At 48.0% G+C, this 14,933-nt stretch overlaps 2 protein-coding genes across 2 annotated transcripts; one reads left to right on the top strand and one right to left on the bottom strand.

Annotated features, from left to right (window-relative positions):
* Positions 1 to 4,912: 4,912 nt before the first annotated feature.
* On the bottom strand, positions 4,913 to 5,503 carry LOC124659326. The gene has a single exon (XM_047197235.1). The coding sequence runs from the start codon at positions 5,450 to 5,452 to the stop codon at positions 4,919 to 4,921; it is 534 nt and encodes a 177-aa protein (XP_047053191.1). The 5' UTR covers positions 5,453 to 5,503; the 3' UTR covers positions 4,913 to 4,918.
* Positions 5,504 to 7,505: 2,002 nt separating this feature from the next.
* Positions 7,506 to 11,500, top strand: LOC124664280 (protein FAR1-RELATED SEQUENCE 5-like). The gene is made up of 9 exons (XM_047201833.1): positions 7,506 to 7,624; positions 7,758 to 7,925; positions 8,035 to 8,373; positions 8,725 to 8,989; positions 9,082 to 9,772; positions 9,891 to 10,348; positions 10,496 to 10,783; positions 10,893 to 11,045; positions 11,396 to 11,500. The coding sequence occupies exons 1-9, from the start codon at positions 7,506 to 7,508 to the stop codon at positions 11,498 to 11,500; spliced, it is 2,586 nt and encodes an 861-aa protein (XP_047057789.1).
* The last annotated feature ends 3,433 nt before the right edge of the window (positions 11,501 to 14,933 follow it).

Genomic DNA, 14,933 nt, shown 5'->3' with positions numbered 1-14,933 from the left:
AGCATTGACAAGTTAATACCTTGTCAATAAGAGCATCTCCAGCGCGTCCTCAAAGCGATCTCGAAGGGATTTGGATGGGTCGGACAAAAAAACGTTTCCAATCGTGGAGACGCTAGATACAACGAAAAGCGAGACGAGGTGTGGCGGGTCCGACGCGTCAGCGACACATTGAAGTTTAAACTAACAGTGGCCTACCTCGCGATGGAAGTTATTGGCGCGCAGCGACGGTGCAGTTTCCGCAGAGGCGCAGCGAAGCGTCTCGTCGCGCCTAGGTCTGCGTGCCAGCGTTAATGAGCGCCACCGCTCCCCGCCTCCCTCCGTCCTATAAAAAGGGTCGCCTCTCATCGTCCCTCTAACACACAAACCCTAGCGTCTCTCTCCCCAATCCTAGCCGCCACCATCTCAAGAGTCGACGTCATGGTTGGTAGAGGCGGAGGACGAGGTCGCGCTCGTGGCCGCGGCAGAGCTGCACGCTTGCCGTCGCCTGCGACTCCGTCGTCTTCAGCGTCGGACCTGCAGGAGGAGGAGCGGCAAGTGCTGTTCGAGTTCGTCGTCATCCTCAAGGGCGACCCACACGACATCCAGAGGCTGCCGGACACCTTCGCCGACTTCGTTGCCAGCAACGAGCCGGGCTCGTTGCATCTGCGGGAGGCTGCCTGCGGCTGCTGCCGGTGGATTGTGGACGTGATCTATGACGCGCGCGGCAAGATGTACCTCCATATTCGCTGGGAGAAGTTAGCGCGCTACTACCACCTCGAAGCCGGCTTCGTGCTCATGTTCTCCTACCTTGGCGAGGGGGACATGAGCGTCAAGGTGTTCGACGAGACGCGCTGCCGCCGACACTACCACGGCGATAGCGCCGAGGACGACGACGACTGACTGTTGTTTCTTCGCAGCGAAAATAGGCACGGAAGTTTCTGGTTGTTCTTCCTCGAAAAAACCAATAGGGGCACCGTCAACAGCTGGATTTTCCAGTTTGGGTGACTGAGAGTGCCTAAGAGTGTTCTTTCTTGGCAGTGAACACACGAAATCTTCGATGCCAACTCTAGTTAGGTTAAGTTAGTTTGCAATGTTTTATATTTGTGTCAACCATGGTTCAAACTATGTACTAGTTTGTGGAAAACCATGTTCCAAATTATATCTTCGTGTAAACCATGTTCCCAATTATGTATTAGTTTGTGAAATATTTCTTGTCTATATTGAAATAAAAATTTAAAAAACAAAAAAAGAGTATTTTAATGTTTGGGGCGGCGTTTGAGGGACGCTGCTGGGGAACGACGTCCCCAAACACGGCACGAACGAAACACGTCCCCCAAACGCTCGATCCGACGCTATTTGGGGATGCTTTGGGGGACGCGACTGGAGATGCTCTAATAGAAACAACGCCACATTCTCCAAAATAGCATCACTTGCTTATAAACAGCAATACATCGAAAACTGATCTGTAAACAAGACGTCGGCCAGCGATGCAAGGTCAAGTGATCCTAAATTCAGATCGAATTATAACTATCGTGGGTTGAAAAGTGAGCAGTTTAGCCAAGCTAGGCGAATATGTGATTAGGAGAAAATTAAATAGGTTAGAATATTATGGAGCACCCATTTGTAAAAAATTGGATGGATACATGTGCATGCGGGTATGGATTTTACCATTTTGTACCTCTACCCACTTATACGGTGATTATGATATTTTTCTATTTACATTTTCATGGGTAATTATTTTATCTCATACCAACACATTTGTGGTATTATTCGCGAGGCACGCGGGTAATATGTACCCATTGCTATGAAGATGTTGTCTTCACAAAACTTAGATATGATCTTCTCCAATGAACTTGTATAACACACGATTTTGGTTTATTTTATTGTATACGAACACATGGTCCCATTTTTTTAATATTAGGATGGGTACTAAAGGAAATTGAACTATAAAATTAATGTTTGTTTTAGTTGTACATGACGGTGAAAGATCTTTGCCCTCTCTTCCTTTCGCATGACCGAGTTTTTCTCCGAATTAAATGGTTCTATGCTTATATAAACATCATTCCTCTGCCCACTATTCTCCTTTACTTTTCACTACATCTGGTGGTCCATGACAAGAAAAAATAGGTAACCACTTATTATTTATACTAATTTTTTAAACCTTTTACAATACAATACACTCTATATAGATTAGCTTGACTACTACTATTTTGTATTATACGGAGAAGATTAAACACAATGATCACTATATACAAACATATCATTTTTTTGCTATGTAATTTTATCTTCGAAAGTACATATTGCATTTTCACTAAATCTAAAACACAAGTTAATTGTTTGCTTTTTGAGACTGCTTCTTTAAATTCTTTGTTAAATTATGTTCCTATAGATTAGAGAAAAAACACGCTGTCACATGTGAATTCTTCGCACTTAATTGTAGTGACCATATATATACGTGTATATCTATTCTAGTTTCGTTGAATATCATTCGTTATTTGTAAAGCACATAGAGGTTTCTTGAATACATGATTGTATATTTAAGTGTAAGTAAATAGAATGCTCCACTCCACTCATATTTAAGATTAGATAACAAATAGACACGGTAATACACTGTAACACATGATTGCATGAGGCATTTGTATTCTAATTGTTGCATTGCTAGTTTCGGGTCCACTCCACTCATGGTATTCCCTTTAGGTTTTTTTACAATGCATTGTATGTTAGCGTGTTATTCTAGGTACTAATGGTATATGTTATGATACAAGCTCTTCAATGCATTGTAACTTAATAGTTGTACCTACATTTAACGATTTTGTGTACATATTTGCATGAGATTAGTCTATCAATTGATTTTTCCTATGGTTTTGTTCAAAAATAGTACAACATCTTAGATAAAATACAACAACAATCTCTTTTCTCATTTAATATAGTGCGACATAAGAAAATTGTCTAGGATGCCGAGCTAAGAGACTCTCATTGTGAAAGGTCTTATATACCAGTTTATTAGGCTGACACGTAGTTTAAGAACAAATTATGTACAAATTTATTTTACAAAATATAAATTATATGTTGCAAAAATTATACTACCTCCATTTAAAAATATTTGTCTTAGTTTTATCTAAATATAAACTTATTTAGACATATTTTAGTTACAGATACACTTGTATCTAGAAAAGGTTGAGACACCTATTTTTAGACAGAGAATACACTTAAATTCATATTTAAATGATGTTTACAATAACATATAATTTATATTTATTTTTCAAATTCATAGTTAAACTTTATTTTAAAACCTTGTGTACGCCTTATAAACCGGTAGAAGACGGAGTATGCACCCTCCTGCCGCCACGGTTGATGTTCGTTCTGTTTAAGCAGCGCGGTCATGGCATTCCGATTATTTGGCGAGATGCGCGCTCGCCTCATATGGAGTTCGTCGGGGCCGGCAACACGGTACCGATCGAGAATAGCTGACTTTGATCGATGATTCGACCAATCGTGGACGTGCGGTACTACCTTCGTGAACAGCTAAAGAACAGCGCTACGTCAATCCGGGAAGAATCCTAGGCCAATTCATTACCGCACGGACGGCGGGTGGATCGCGGGTAATGAACCTTTGCTCGATCTGTACGTCTGCGCGCGCGCAGGAAGCACCGGCAATACTTGCCGCTACAACTATAGCACGCCATGGAAAATCAGTTTTCGTATTTAACACAGCGTCCATAGCTACCATGAACTAGGGCAACTTACTCAAACAACATTTTATGTCCAGAACAAGAACGTGTTTATCAAAAACTGCAAAGGGACTCCGAGCTATATGTAGCATTTTATTTCTAAAAAATCTGAAATCATAGTTTTAAATTTTAAAAAAAATCTGAAATAATATCCCAGATGTATACAATGATAAAATCCACAAACGTCCCTGAAGTTGGTTTTGGCAGGCTAGGGCCGGCCCCTCCGGCAGCGGCAAGAAGAGGAAGGGGCGGTGGATGCTCCAGTGTGGCCACACCACACGGAGCTAGGTGTTTGGAATCATGAGAAAATAATTTGATCCCATGTCCTCAGCATATTTGCAATCAACTACTGAGATTCACAGGTCGTATATAAAGCTTTATGTTTGCAAAATATGATAAAAATAAATTAAAACAACTAAACAAGCGACACTGTATAGTTCCAACGTTGTCAGAATAGAACTGAATAGATCCTTGTGGTCTAAGGAGTTCATAAAAAACCCACTGACATTGACGAAACCCAACTGCTCCATATAACAAAACAAGGTAATGCCGAACTGCCTTTTCTAGGGAGGCAATGCGATGCCGGACTTCTTTGCCACTTTGCAGCAAAGGAAGATTGAAATGCACTTCCTAATCACAAGCAGAATCTTGCAGCGCCCACTGTTTGCGTAAACCAGGTGGAGCACCGGCCAATTAGGCCGAAGTCCGTATCTGTATGATGATCAACCAGCTAGGGATTTGTGTGATGTGATGAGAAACGCCGCTGCATTGCTGTGAAACCAATTGAGAAGGTAAATTGGGTGACCTCCAGATCAACAAGCCACAAATTTGACACAGCGAACAGAGGGGGCAATCGGAGAGTCGATGATGCGCGCCGCTTGGAATCGCATTTCGTTGCAAGTTTTGCATAAGCATGGCGTTAAAACTGCTAGTAGCTACAAGGTGGCCTACATGATTAAGCCTCGATTAGTCGGTTCCCCATTCCCATTCCCTTCATGTACCAACATTTGATTGCAACTTTGCATAAACATCGCGTTAAAACTGCTAGTAGCTACAAACTCCCCTACATGATGAATTAAGCCTCGATTAGTCGGTTCCCCATTCCGTTCCTGTACTGCCCAAGCAAGATGAGAACCAACCCGCAGCCCCTAATCTAACTTGTGACGAGACATTGCCCATATGCGCCTTGGGATCAGCGTGGATGCGGCTCACTTGGCAGCGTAGCTTGGGATCTCGTAGATTTGGTGGATCCTCCAGATGTCGTCGTCGAATCCGGCCGGTTCAGCCTCGCGTCCGCCGCCAAGGCCGGCGTTGTAGCTCCCGCCGCCGAAGTCCTCCTCGACGAAGGGGAACCAGCCGAGCAGCTTCTCCTCCTCGACCCCGAACGTCCACCAGGGCGAGACATTGGCGCCGAGCCCGCCGTCCATCTCGTCCCAGTCCGCCGGCAGGCCGCCCGCCACCTCAACGCTTCCCCCGCCGCCGCAGACGTCGGGGACGACCGGCGTCATCTCCTCTAAGGGCTGCGTGGCGGAGGTGGCTGCAGCAGCGGTCGCCACAGCAGCAGCCTCGCGGGCCGCCGCCGCGGCGGAGGCCTTCTTGCCGCCCGTGGCAGTCGCCTTGGGCTGCCTGGGCTGCTTGGCCTTGCGCTGCGGCTTGGTGTTGGCGGTGGGGGTGGCCGCGGCGGCGGAGGAGGGGTCCTGCGGGTCCTGGAGCTTGGGGTTCTGCGCCCTTGTTCGCTTCATGGCGCCGCCCTGCAGCTCCGCTTGGGATGGGGAGGGAGGCGGCGAGCTAGGAGTAGTGGGAGGATGGGGAGTAGAGTGAGAGTGGTGTGGGGGATACGAGGTGGCTTGGGCTTTGCGGCCGTTTTGTAGTCCCAGCCAGCCACCCGGGGTTCGGGTCTGGTTTGCCGCTGGGCCGGGCTCGAACATGGCTGGCTGGATATGGACTGGCCCGGTCACCGCCGCCGCTGCCGCCGCTGCGTGCGGTGCACCGGGACGGGCAGGCCGGACGTCGGCTCCTCGCGATGTGGACTCGTGCTGTCACCGGGCGCACATCGCTGTTGTACTCCTGCCGGTAAACTTGTCGATCAACACATGGCTCGTAAAGTAGAATTTCGCAAGCTACTGTCTGTGTAGCGCGGCATACAAGAGAGACTTCTGGACCTGTCACGTAACTCACGTTCTGCCTCCGTGAGGAGTTGAGAAAAAAATTCACAGCATGTGCACGTAGTCGCTGCCCGTCGATCCGATCATGGGTCACGTGCCGTGGAGACTCTGGAAGGGCGTGCGCATGTGCTCGATCGCCCGAACCGCGTGCCGACACAGTGATGAAGATCGGCCAAATTAAGGATCGTGTACTACCACAAATCGTCCGATGCGTACAGCTGGGCAATCGCTCGTAATATTCCTTCCGCTGTACAGGTACACCAGTCGTATCCCGTCATCAAAGCGAACGATCACGCCAATACGGACTACTCCGTAGTATTTTAAGGGGCCGACATCAACAGGGGTGTCGGCAAATCCATCCGAGAATACGGCAACTGCAATTCGGTGGTGCTGCCTGGCCGACATGCATGGCCGGATCGATGCGCAACCGCTGCAGTTCGGTGGTGCTGCCTGGCCGCAAGCAAAGCAAGTGGGCGCGCGGCGGCCGTAGCTGGCACTACTTTTCTTCTACGCTTGCGATGCGTTGCGTTGCGTGCGGCGCGCCGGATCGGGCCGAACGTGATGACACTCTGTCCGAAGAAGATCTCGGATTCGTCTGTTCGGTTTGGTTTTGTCTTCCCGATGTTTGGCTGGCGCGCAACTTGGGCGGCGGTCCAGCACGCCACTGGCCTTGTCGGCCCCGTTCGGTGCGACGGTGGGGATGGGTCTGCGTCGCGTGTCACGACATCCCAAGTTGGTCGCCACCTCGTCGGACGGGCAGGCAGGCGAGCGACGGAACAAGATAGACTAGAGTAGTGTACCTTAACTTGTACTACTAGGAGTATGACAAGTTTTGATTCCAGTAGCTGGTGTATATATCTATCGGCGTCCTGCGTGGGACGTGGCATTGGCAAGATATTTGGCGAGCCTGCCTGCCCTGTGCTCATCATGCCCTGCCGACTACTGTGCCTTTCTATGCGTGGGACGTGGCTTTGGCGAGATATTCGGTGAGCCTGCCCTGCCACATGCATGCTAGGGAGCTCCGCCCGTGGCTTCCTGTTCGTCGTGCCCTGCCGACTAGTGTGGCCTTCCCAAAATGGAAACGACATACCAGACGTTCACGTTCCACCAGCAAATGGGCCGGAACTATCTCACAGTAAATAGGTCACAACCAACAACATAACCCATCTTCTTACGGCCCAGCTGGATCGTAGGATAGTTCTGTGCTGTGGGCTGGACTGGCACAGCGGGACCCAAAGCCCGTTAGTGAATTGCCCGTGAAAAGAAATTCGCGCAAGATTCCCTAAAAGAAAAACGCGTAAGGGTGGCACGTCAATTTTTTTGTGTGTGTTTTACCTCTAGGATGCACACAACCGGGACCCATTCCGTCTGCTTTTCCCTGTGCCAACAGAGGTCAAACGGACAGGATAATACTACATACTCCACGATCCATGTAGGGAACATGCGACGATTAAAGAGAAGAAGGAACTGTATAAAAGCAGGAGAGAAAAGAAAGGTTGTCTTGTATTTACCACAACTTGCACTGGCAGCGCGGATTAGATGCGACTGCATAACTTGCACGTCTCGCTGTCTGCACTACAGGAACTTCACGCCTGTTTTCTGGAGGCGGCGTTTTGGCTCGTACGACCAGATGGTCATACTATCTGGACCGTCCATGTTTGCGTCAAGATTGGTGGTTCTCGTTATTTTGACTGGTCGGGCGTCGGCAGAAAAGGAGGAATACATGGTATCGGTGCGCACTGTTGCGCTGTACGAACTGCATTTATTGCGGCGGGAGACAGTCTCCGTCGGCCAATTCACGGGCAATTTCTTGAGCCGGTCGAACTGGAGATAGCCGAAAATCTTGTACTGTCGGTCCAAGATTTTTCTAAGTGGGGATTAGGTTTAGTACGCGAGTGCGATGCCGGAGGCCCGACCCGTGGCAGATTGGAGAGGACGGCGAGCCCAGTGAAATTTTGCGGGCGCTGGAGGCGCCGCCGCTGGCGAAGTACCTTCGCCGGGAGCTGCAGCGCGGTGGTGACATGGACTTCCCCCTGGGACCAGTGGAGAGGTAAGCTCGTAGATTCGTCCCTCGGTCTCGAGCAATTTGTCTAGGGTCTGTGGATCTTTCGATTTGCAATTTTGACTGACCCCCCGGTCAAAATGGGCAACTGATGCAGGCTGAATTTCGGCGACTCGTCGGATCTCGCTGGAATCATGGACCCAGGCTATACACTACGCCTTGAGGACGAAGGTGCAGTCAGCGTGGTGGCGGCGGCGCACGATGCGGCAGGAGACGACGAGGCAGAGAGCGTTGCAGCAGGGAAGGGAAGAGCTGGAGCAGTTGTGCAGCCTGAAGAAAGCGCTGGCGAAGTCGGGGGAGAAACGAGAGCGGCGGCGTGCATTCAGTTGGGCAGGAACTGCAGTGAGAAGAGGAAGATTGTTGTGGCTGATGGACCAACGGAATCAGAGCAATCTACACTGAAGGTGAACCCAGAAGCTCCAGGATGGATCAAAAGGTACGGTGCCCTTAACCTGGTATTAAGCAGATGCTTGGCACCAAACTAGTGGGGGTGAATTGTAGACATAAGTATTCTGGTAGTTGCATGTTTGTGCGCGGCGGGGGAGGGGAAAAATTATTTGTACCGCAATGAGTCAGACTTGAATGTCTTTTGTGCGTGAACAGCTGATTGGCTACATAATATCGTTCTATTACAAGCATGATATGTTGTGGAATCTAAGTTTTCAGTTCAGGAAAACAGGGGGGTGGGGGGGGCAACTATGAGTATACTGTTTTTTCTTCCTGACAGAAGTAAATTAATGTTGGGAAAACGATTTTTGAATAATATATTATAATCGGCGGCATGCAGAGTGCGGGTGGGTGGAAATGCCGCCGAGCGGATTCCTTGTCCAAACCGGGTTGGTACCCTGGAGAAGATGATTAGAAGTTACCCTGAGAGAAGAGGGGATTTTGTTCTAGAGCCAACGCTGGGCATGAGCTTCGATTCGCTTGGCGAGGCATACGATTTCTACAATCTATATTCATGGGAACATGGTTTTGGCGTTAGATATGGGAAAAGCAGGCTGAACCCACAGAGGACGAAGACAATGCAAGAAATCGTTTGCGGCTGTTCTGTAAGATAAACACCAAAACTTACAGTTTGCTCGGTACATTGGTTGCGCAAGCAAAACATTTTATGGTGCTGTCCTTGCGTTTTTTTTTGTAGGGGAAACCTGCAGGGGAGAACACACGATCGTGCCGCTGCGAGTGCCCAGCGATGATTCGTTTGCTTCGGACAGAAGATAATGGTTGGTACATAACAGAGCATCGAGTTAGTCATAACCACTCCCTCTCCATAACTTGCGCAGAGAAAGTGTACTGGCCATCGCACAAGCACATAGATGTGTACACCAAAGATCTGGTGAAGCAACTTCGGGAGAACAACATAAACATTGGAAAAGTGTACAGCATAATAGGGAGTTTTTTTGGGGGTGTTGGTAATGTTCCGTTCACAAAGAGGACCTTGAAGAATTTGTGTGGACGGATAAGCAAGGAGCAAGCTGATGATGATGTGAAGAAGACAATAGAGGTTTTTGCAGAGATAGGTTCGAAAGATCGTGAGTTCACGTACAGAGTGCTTGCTGATTCAGAAAGCCGGATTAAGAATCTGATGTGGGCAAACGGATCAAGCCGTATGCAATACAAATATTTTGGTGACGTAGTAACATTCGACACAACTTATAGGACAAACCTGTATGACATGCCATTTGGGCTATTTGTTGGGGTTAACAACCATTTCCAGAGCATCATTCTTGGCGGTGTGTTGCTGAGGGATGAGCAGACAGAGAGTTTCGAGTGGGTATTTGGGGAATTTGTTCGGATGATGGGCGGTGTTGCACCAAAGACAATCCTGACAGGTATGGTTATAAGGAGGCAATTATACATTTTAAAAAAAAAAATCCATGGTGGGAACTAAACATTTTCCTAATCGTCCAGCATGTTTTGACCAACATTTTTTTTTCCCAAATGATGCAGACCAGTGCAGAGCCATGGAGGTGGCTATAAGCAAAGTTTTGCCAGGAACAGTTCACAGATGGTGCAAATGGCACGTTCTGAAAAAGGCGAAGGAGTTCTTGGGCCCTCTGTACAGCAAGAAGAGTGAGTTCAGGGCAGAATTCCACAAAATTGTGAATCATATGCTGACAGAGGATGAGTTTGAAACAGCATGGGCTATGCTGGTAGAGAAATACAGTCTGAAGACACACCCTTTCATGACACAGATTTTTGAAGTAAGGCACAAGTGGGCAAAGCCATATTTCAGAGGAGTTTTCTGTGCTAAGATGACAAGCACACAGCGAAGCGAGAGCGCAAACATGATGTTGAAGAGCTATGTGCCGCCTGGATGTGCTATGAACATGTTTGTCAAGCACTACATGCGTCTGCAGCATGATCGCGAGAAGGACGAAGGTTATCAGGAAAAGCGAACAAAAGTGGTGAGACAAAAAATCGATTTGCTTTATTACTTTGTAAATTTTAATACTTAATTTGTCGCAGTAGATTATAGTTGTGTATGGAGACCTCAGTACCGATTTCGCAGAAAATTTAACTAGAAACACTTGTTGTTTGTCCCCTGGTGACAGGCCAGTGCAGTGCTGCATGCTAATCTGTCGATAGAGGAGCATGCAAGCAAGGTGTACACACGGGCTATGTTCGAGCAGTTTGGTCATAATTTGTACATGGCGGGGGCGTACCGCATTGAGGAGGTGGTAAAAGGGAAGATGTACCTGGCAAAGCACACGAAGGCGCACAAGAGAGAGAAATGGAGCAGGGTTGAATTTCAGGTGAAGGTGGTCGACGACGGGGAATTTTTTGAGTGTGAATGTGGACTTTTTGAGCACATGGGGATTGTCTGCAGCCATAGCATCAAGGTAAAGTAGGAAAAATAAATTGCTGTCCAGTGGATCCAGGTTGGTCAGTATTGGCAGTAAAAAAAAAAAAAGCTAACTTTTGTAAACCTGTTCTATCTTTTGCACATAGGTTATGGATTACTTGGGTGTTGAGGAATTACCAAAGAGACACATTTTGAAGAGGTGGACAAGGGATGCGAGGGATGTGCTGCCAGAACACCTCGAGGTGTACCAGAATGACCATGCCTCCAGCCGCTCTTTCACGTACAGACATTCTTTGCTCGTACAAGAAAGCCCCGGAACCGGTCGGAGCCGGGTGATGCAAGTACTGAGGCGTATGAGAAGCTTGATAGTCTTTTTGAAAGCAACCTACTGATCATGGCCCCCTTTGATAATATGCGGGATGGCCTTGGTCTTGAGGACAGACCGTCAGATCAACCTGATGAAGGAGTAGCGTGAACTAGTGTTGCCGGAAGAGGGGTTGACCGTCCCCGATGAAGCTAATCTGCTTCGAGGACCGGGAGCGCCATTGAAAATCCGCGGTGCTGGGAGGCCAACGACTAGCAGAGACAGGGCTCCTTACGAGGGTGCCGGTGGCCTTAGTAAGCGTACACGTTTCTGCACAATTTGCAGGTGCAGCGGGCACAAAAGGACCACCTGCCCCCAGCGTGGGGACGCTCCGAAGCAGCCGCGGAAGGTTGCGAAGTGCACCAGATGTGGGTTGCCTGGACACCGTAGGACGACATGCGCAAAACAGGCTGATGCTTTGCTTTCGTGAAGGCGAGGTGGTAAAGCAAGATAGTGCCCAGGTCCAAAAGTTGATGGCAGCGGCACGGCAGCAGATTTATCAGTTGGTTAATGTATTGTGGAGGTTGTACTGCTCGTTATTTTTTTTATCAAATTTGATGGTATGTTATCAAGTGGTTAAAACCAAAAATAGGACAAACTACAGAAATGTGTGTCATTTTCATTTGATGCTGGATTGGTGCTGAATTTGTGGCATTGTCCATACTGCTTTTGTCAGAATCTGTTTTTCAATGGTGATAGATTTTATTTGCGTAAATGTGAGTGTTATAACATATATTAATTTATCTTTATTTTGCACTAGTCATCAAAAAGAGAGCAGGTCTGATATTTTCATTTTTCCTATAACCTGAGGCTGTTTTAGTTTCTTTTTTGGCTATCATACTTGTCAATTTAATTGTGGTCAGCTGCCTCCAAATATAGATAGGTATAGACTCATTGAATGGGCTGTATGAGGTGGGCCATCCAGTGTGCCTCTGGCTCAGGATTTGAAATTCAAATTTTGAAAGTTGTAATCACCTGGAGGGAAAATGAAGCTCATAAGCACTATATAAATGGGAGCTTGGGTGTTGGACGTTCAGAACCACACCAAGGCAGTAGCGCTTAGCAGGTTAGCACTCATCCACCGATTTTAGAAGCAGAGGTCATGGCAGAAGCGCTCGGCAGCAGCAACATTGCGATGCAGGGTTCCCTTGGTGGAATAACAAACGAGGAGCTGTGGGATGTTGAGGTATTACTTTTATCTACTGTATCATATCTGTTCCTGAAAAACATGGCGTCCGGAAACATCTTGTAGGCGCAAAAACTAATATACTTCATTTTGTGTTTGCAGGCAACTGAAAACAAAGGAAGTAGCCAGGAGGAGTCGTCTGAGGTGAACGGTTCAAAGGGCGCGTTGATGCTTGTGGATTCTTTTGAAACAAGGGGAATCCCGGAGGCAGGATTCAGGCTGAATGGACTGGTGTCTGATGAGGTGAGAAATCAGTGCAAGAAAAACCAGAGGTGCTATACTGCGTTTTTTGACACTAATTACTATTTTTTTGTACAAAACTGTAGGTTGGTATTGGTCTCTGCCAGGGGAAGGAGGAGGTGGATGCTGTTGACCTGGAGAAGGAGCAGATCGGGGAGTACGATCCATTCTCCCCCGCCATTGCTGCCGCTGCAGGGGAAGCTGAGCTTGAGGAGGGAGACAACTCAGGCATCTGGACTGAGCCGATCTGGTACTACGAGGAGGATGAAGAGGTCTGCAGCGCCAAGCGGCTCCGACTTAACTAGATTAGATTATTGGCTATGCTGATTAGGGTGTTGAGGGTCCCGTATGATGGTAATGCTAGGTTTGCCAGATGTTTAGTTAGTGATTAGTTGTGCCGAACGAACTAAAATGTACTCCTATGTCCTCTTGTGTCGCCTTTTTAATTATGTGTGCCACTCCCTCGGTAATCAGTTGCAGATCCTTTTTAATTATGTTTGACTTGCGTGCATGGTCTTTGAATATCACACATGCAAGTGGGCCACACGCCATTGCATGCCGCGGTTGTGGCAGGCAGAAAAACATCCACTGCAATTGTTTTTTAGCTGCTTGTCATCTGGTGGATTTTAAGAATTCAACCTGGAGCAGGTGTGCACAAAAACGTACCAATCTCCTGGTCCAAACTAGGCAAAAAAGGACGATTACTGTGGCTTGGGAGAGCCGGTCAGGTGTTCCTAGCATGTTCCAAATCCACGGTGGGCTCCAGTCATGTGGGGTTGCCGAGCTGAAGAGTCAGTTTGAGCCATTAGCCCTTTGGGAACAAAGAAAGTGTGAGCATATGCCCCCGGTCACCGATTGATTTCAGTGGCACACTAAATTAAATGAAGAATGGAATATACAAAAATAAAATTATGGGATAAAATGTGGAGATGTGCGATGGGCGGGAGAATTCCCGCCATTGCGGTGCCCAAATTCAGTCTAGTGGTGGGTTGGTAGCTACAGAGGAGGCGATATTAATTGTGGAAAAGATATGCAAAATCTAAGGGGAGGCCACGTGTGACGTTGGAGGCAGGGAGGTGGTCTCTTTAAGTCAAGGAAGAGTCGTCCTCCTCTGCAGCCTGGTGCAAACAGTGGTTCATTTTCCTTGGAAGCCGAGCGAAGAGCTGGAGAAGTGGTCTAGGAAGGAAGCCAAGAGAGGCGAGATACTGGTGAGTTCATCTGTCCTATGCGATTTCTGCTTCTTAAAAAAAGGATATATTCTTGTAGAGCAGACACTGATTGTTTGGAAGATACGGTGAAGAAGATTTCTAACGATTTTTCGCCTGTGTAGGTTTTGACGATCTGCGGACAATGGAACCGCCGGCGGCGACGCCGAAGGGGAGCAGAACAAAATGGAGGAGTCAGGAGGAGCTGCAGTCATCGGCTGCATCCAGATCTACACGGGCGTGGGGCACGACGACGCCAATGTTAGCTGCCGCTTCGTCCGCACTGAATAAGAAGCTGCCGACGACGCGCACAGGCTTCTCCGTCGTTCCAGTACTAGGGGTAGGGCCGATCTACTATCCAGTCGTCGAGAAAACTGGTTTGGCTAGCCTGTTGGCCACCAGGTTGGTAGGGCTTGTAGATAGGAAGTTCTACGTCAGTTGCCTTGATAGCCTGAACCCTGAAACCATGGATATGACTTTCAAGGACGGCCAGGTCCGGCGTGTAACTAGGGAAGAGATAGTTAGGGTATTGGGTGTACGGTCGGGGGGAAAAACAATCCGCAGTGTTAAGTCTAGGCTTGGCACTAAGGTCAGGGGTGACCAGATCGAGGCAATCCAAGCCCTACTACAGATGCCCGTTGACAGATCTGCAGGTATTAGCATGGATGACCTGAAGAAGGTTTTCCAAAGCTGCGACGTGGCCAGCTTGACTCCTGGACAGATACGAGCTGCTCAAGTAGCATACACACTACTTGTGTGCAGCACATACATCGCTCCACGTCAAGCTATCCCAAGCATCCCTGAAGAGATTATGGGGATTGTCATTCGTCCGGACAAGCTGCATGAGTACGACTGGGCTGGGTATGTGGTGGCGCAGATGCAGACGGCCGCAGCGAGGCTGAAGAGGGATAAGGAATCAGGGTCAGATATATACGTCCTCGGTGGATGCCCACTGGCAGCGGCGGTGAGTTCCGACACTTGTGCTTTAGTTTACTTGGATCCACATCCATGCCTTTTTGGTTTTGGTGTGCAGCTTTCTGAATGTGCACTGAACTTTTGCCTTTTTTGATCAGTTGTTCTGCATCGAATGGGTTGATTTTGGTGCTGCTGGATTGGAAACAACGATGGTTCCAAAAATTGCTGTGTACACCCCGGACAAGCTAAAAGAATTGGTCACCCTTTTTATGGAGGA

The sequence above is a fragment of the Lolium rigidum genome, chromosome 6, assembly GCF_022539505.1.
Source record: "Lolium rigidum isolate FL_2022 chromosome 6, APGP_CSIRO_Lrig_0.1, whole genome shotgun sequence".
Lineage (NCBI taxonomy): Eukaryota > Viridiplantae > Streptophyta > Magnoliopsida > Poales > Poaceae > Lolium > Lolium rigidum.
The sequence above is the reverse complement of the archived record's forward strand: the minus strand, read 5'-3'. Positions and strand labels throughout refer to the sequence as shown.

Excerpts from the sequence above, each read along its gene's own strand:
- LOC124659326 (XM_047197235.1), bottom strand. The coding sequence starts at position 5,452 with ATGAAGCGAACAAGGGCGCAGAACCCCAAGCTCCAGGACCCGCAGGAC.
- LOC124664280 (XM_047201833.1), top strand. The coding sequence starts at position 7,506 with ATGGTCATACTATCTGGACCGTCCATGTTTGCGTCAAGATTGGTGGTT. Across the intron at positions 8,990-9,081 it reads AAATCGTTTGCGGCTGTTCT|GGGAAACCTGCAGGGGAGAA; the intron begins GTAAGATAAACA and ends TTTTTTTTGTAG. Across the intron at positions 11,046-11,395 it reads CGTACAGACATTCTTTGCTC|GTGCAGCGGGCACAAAAGGA; the intron begins GTACAAGAAAGC and ends CACAATTTGCAG.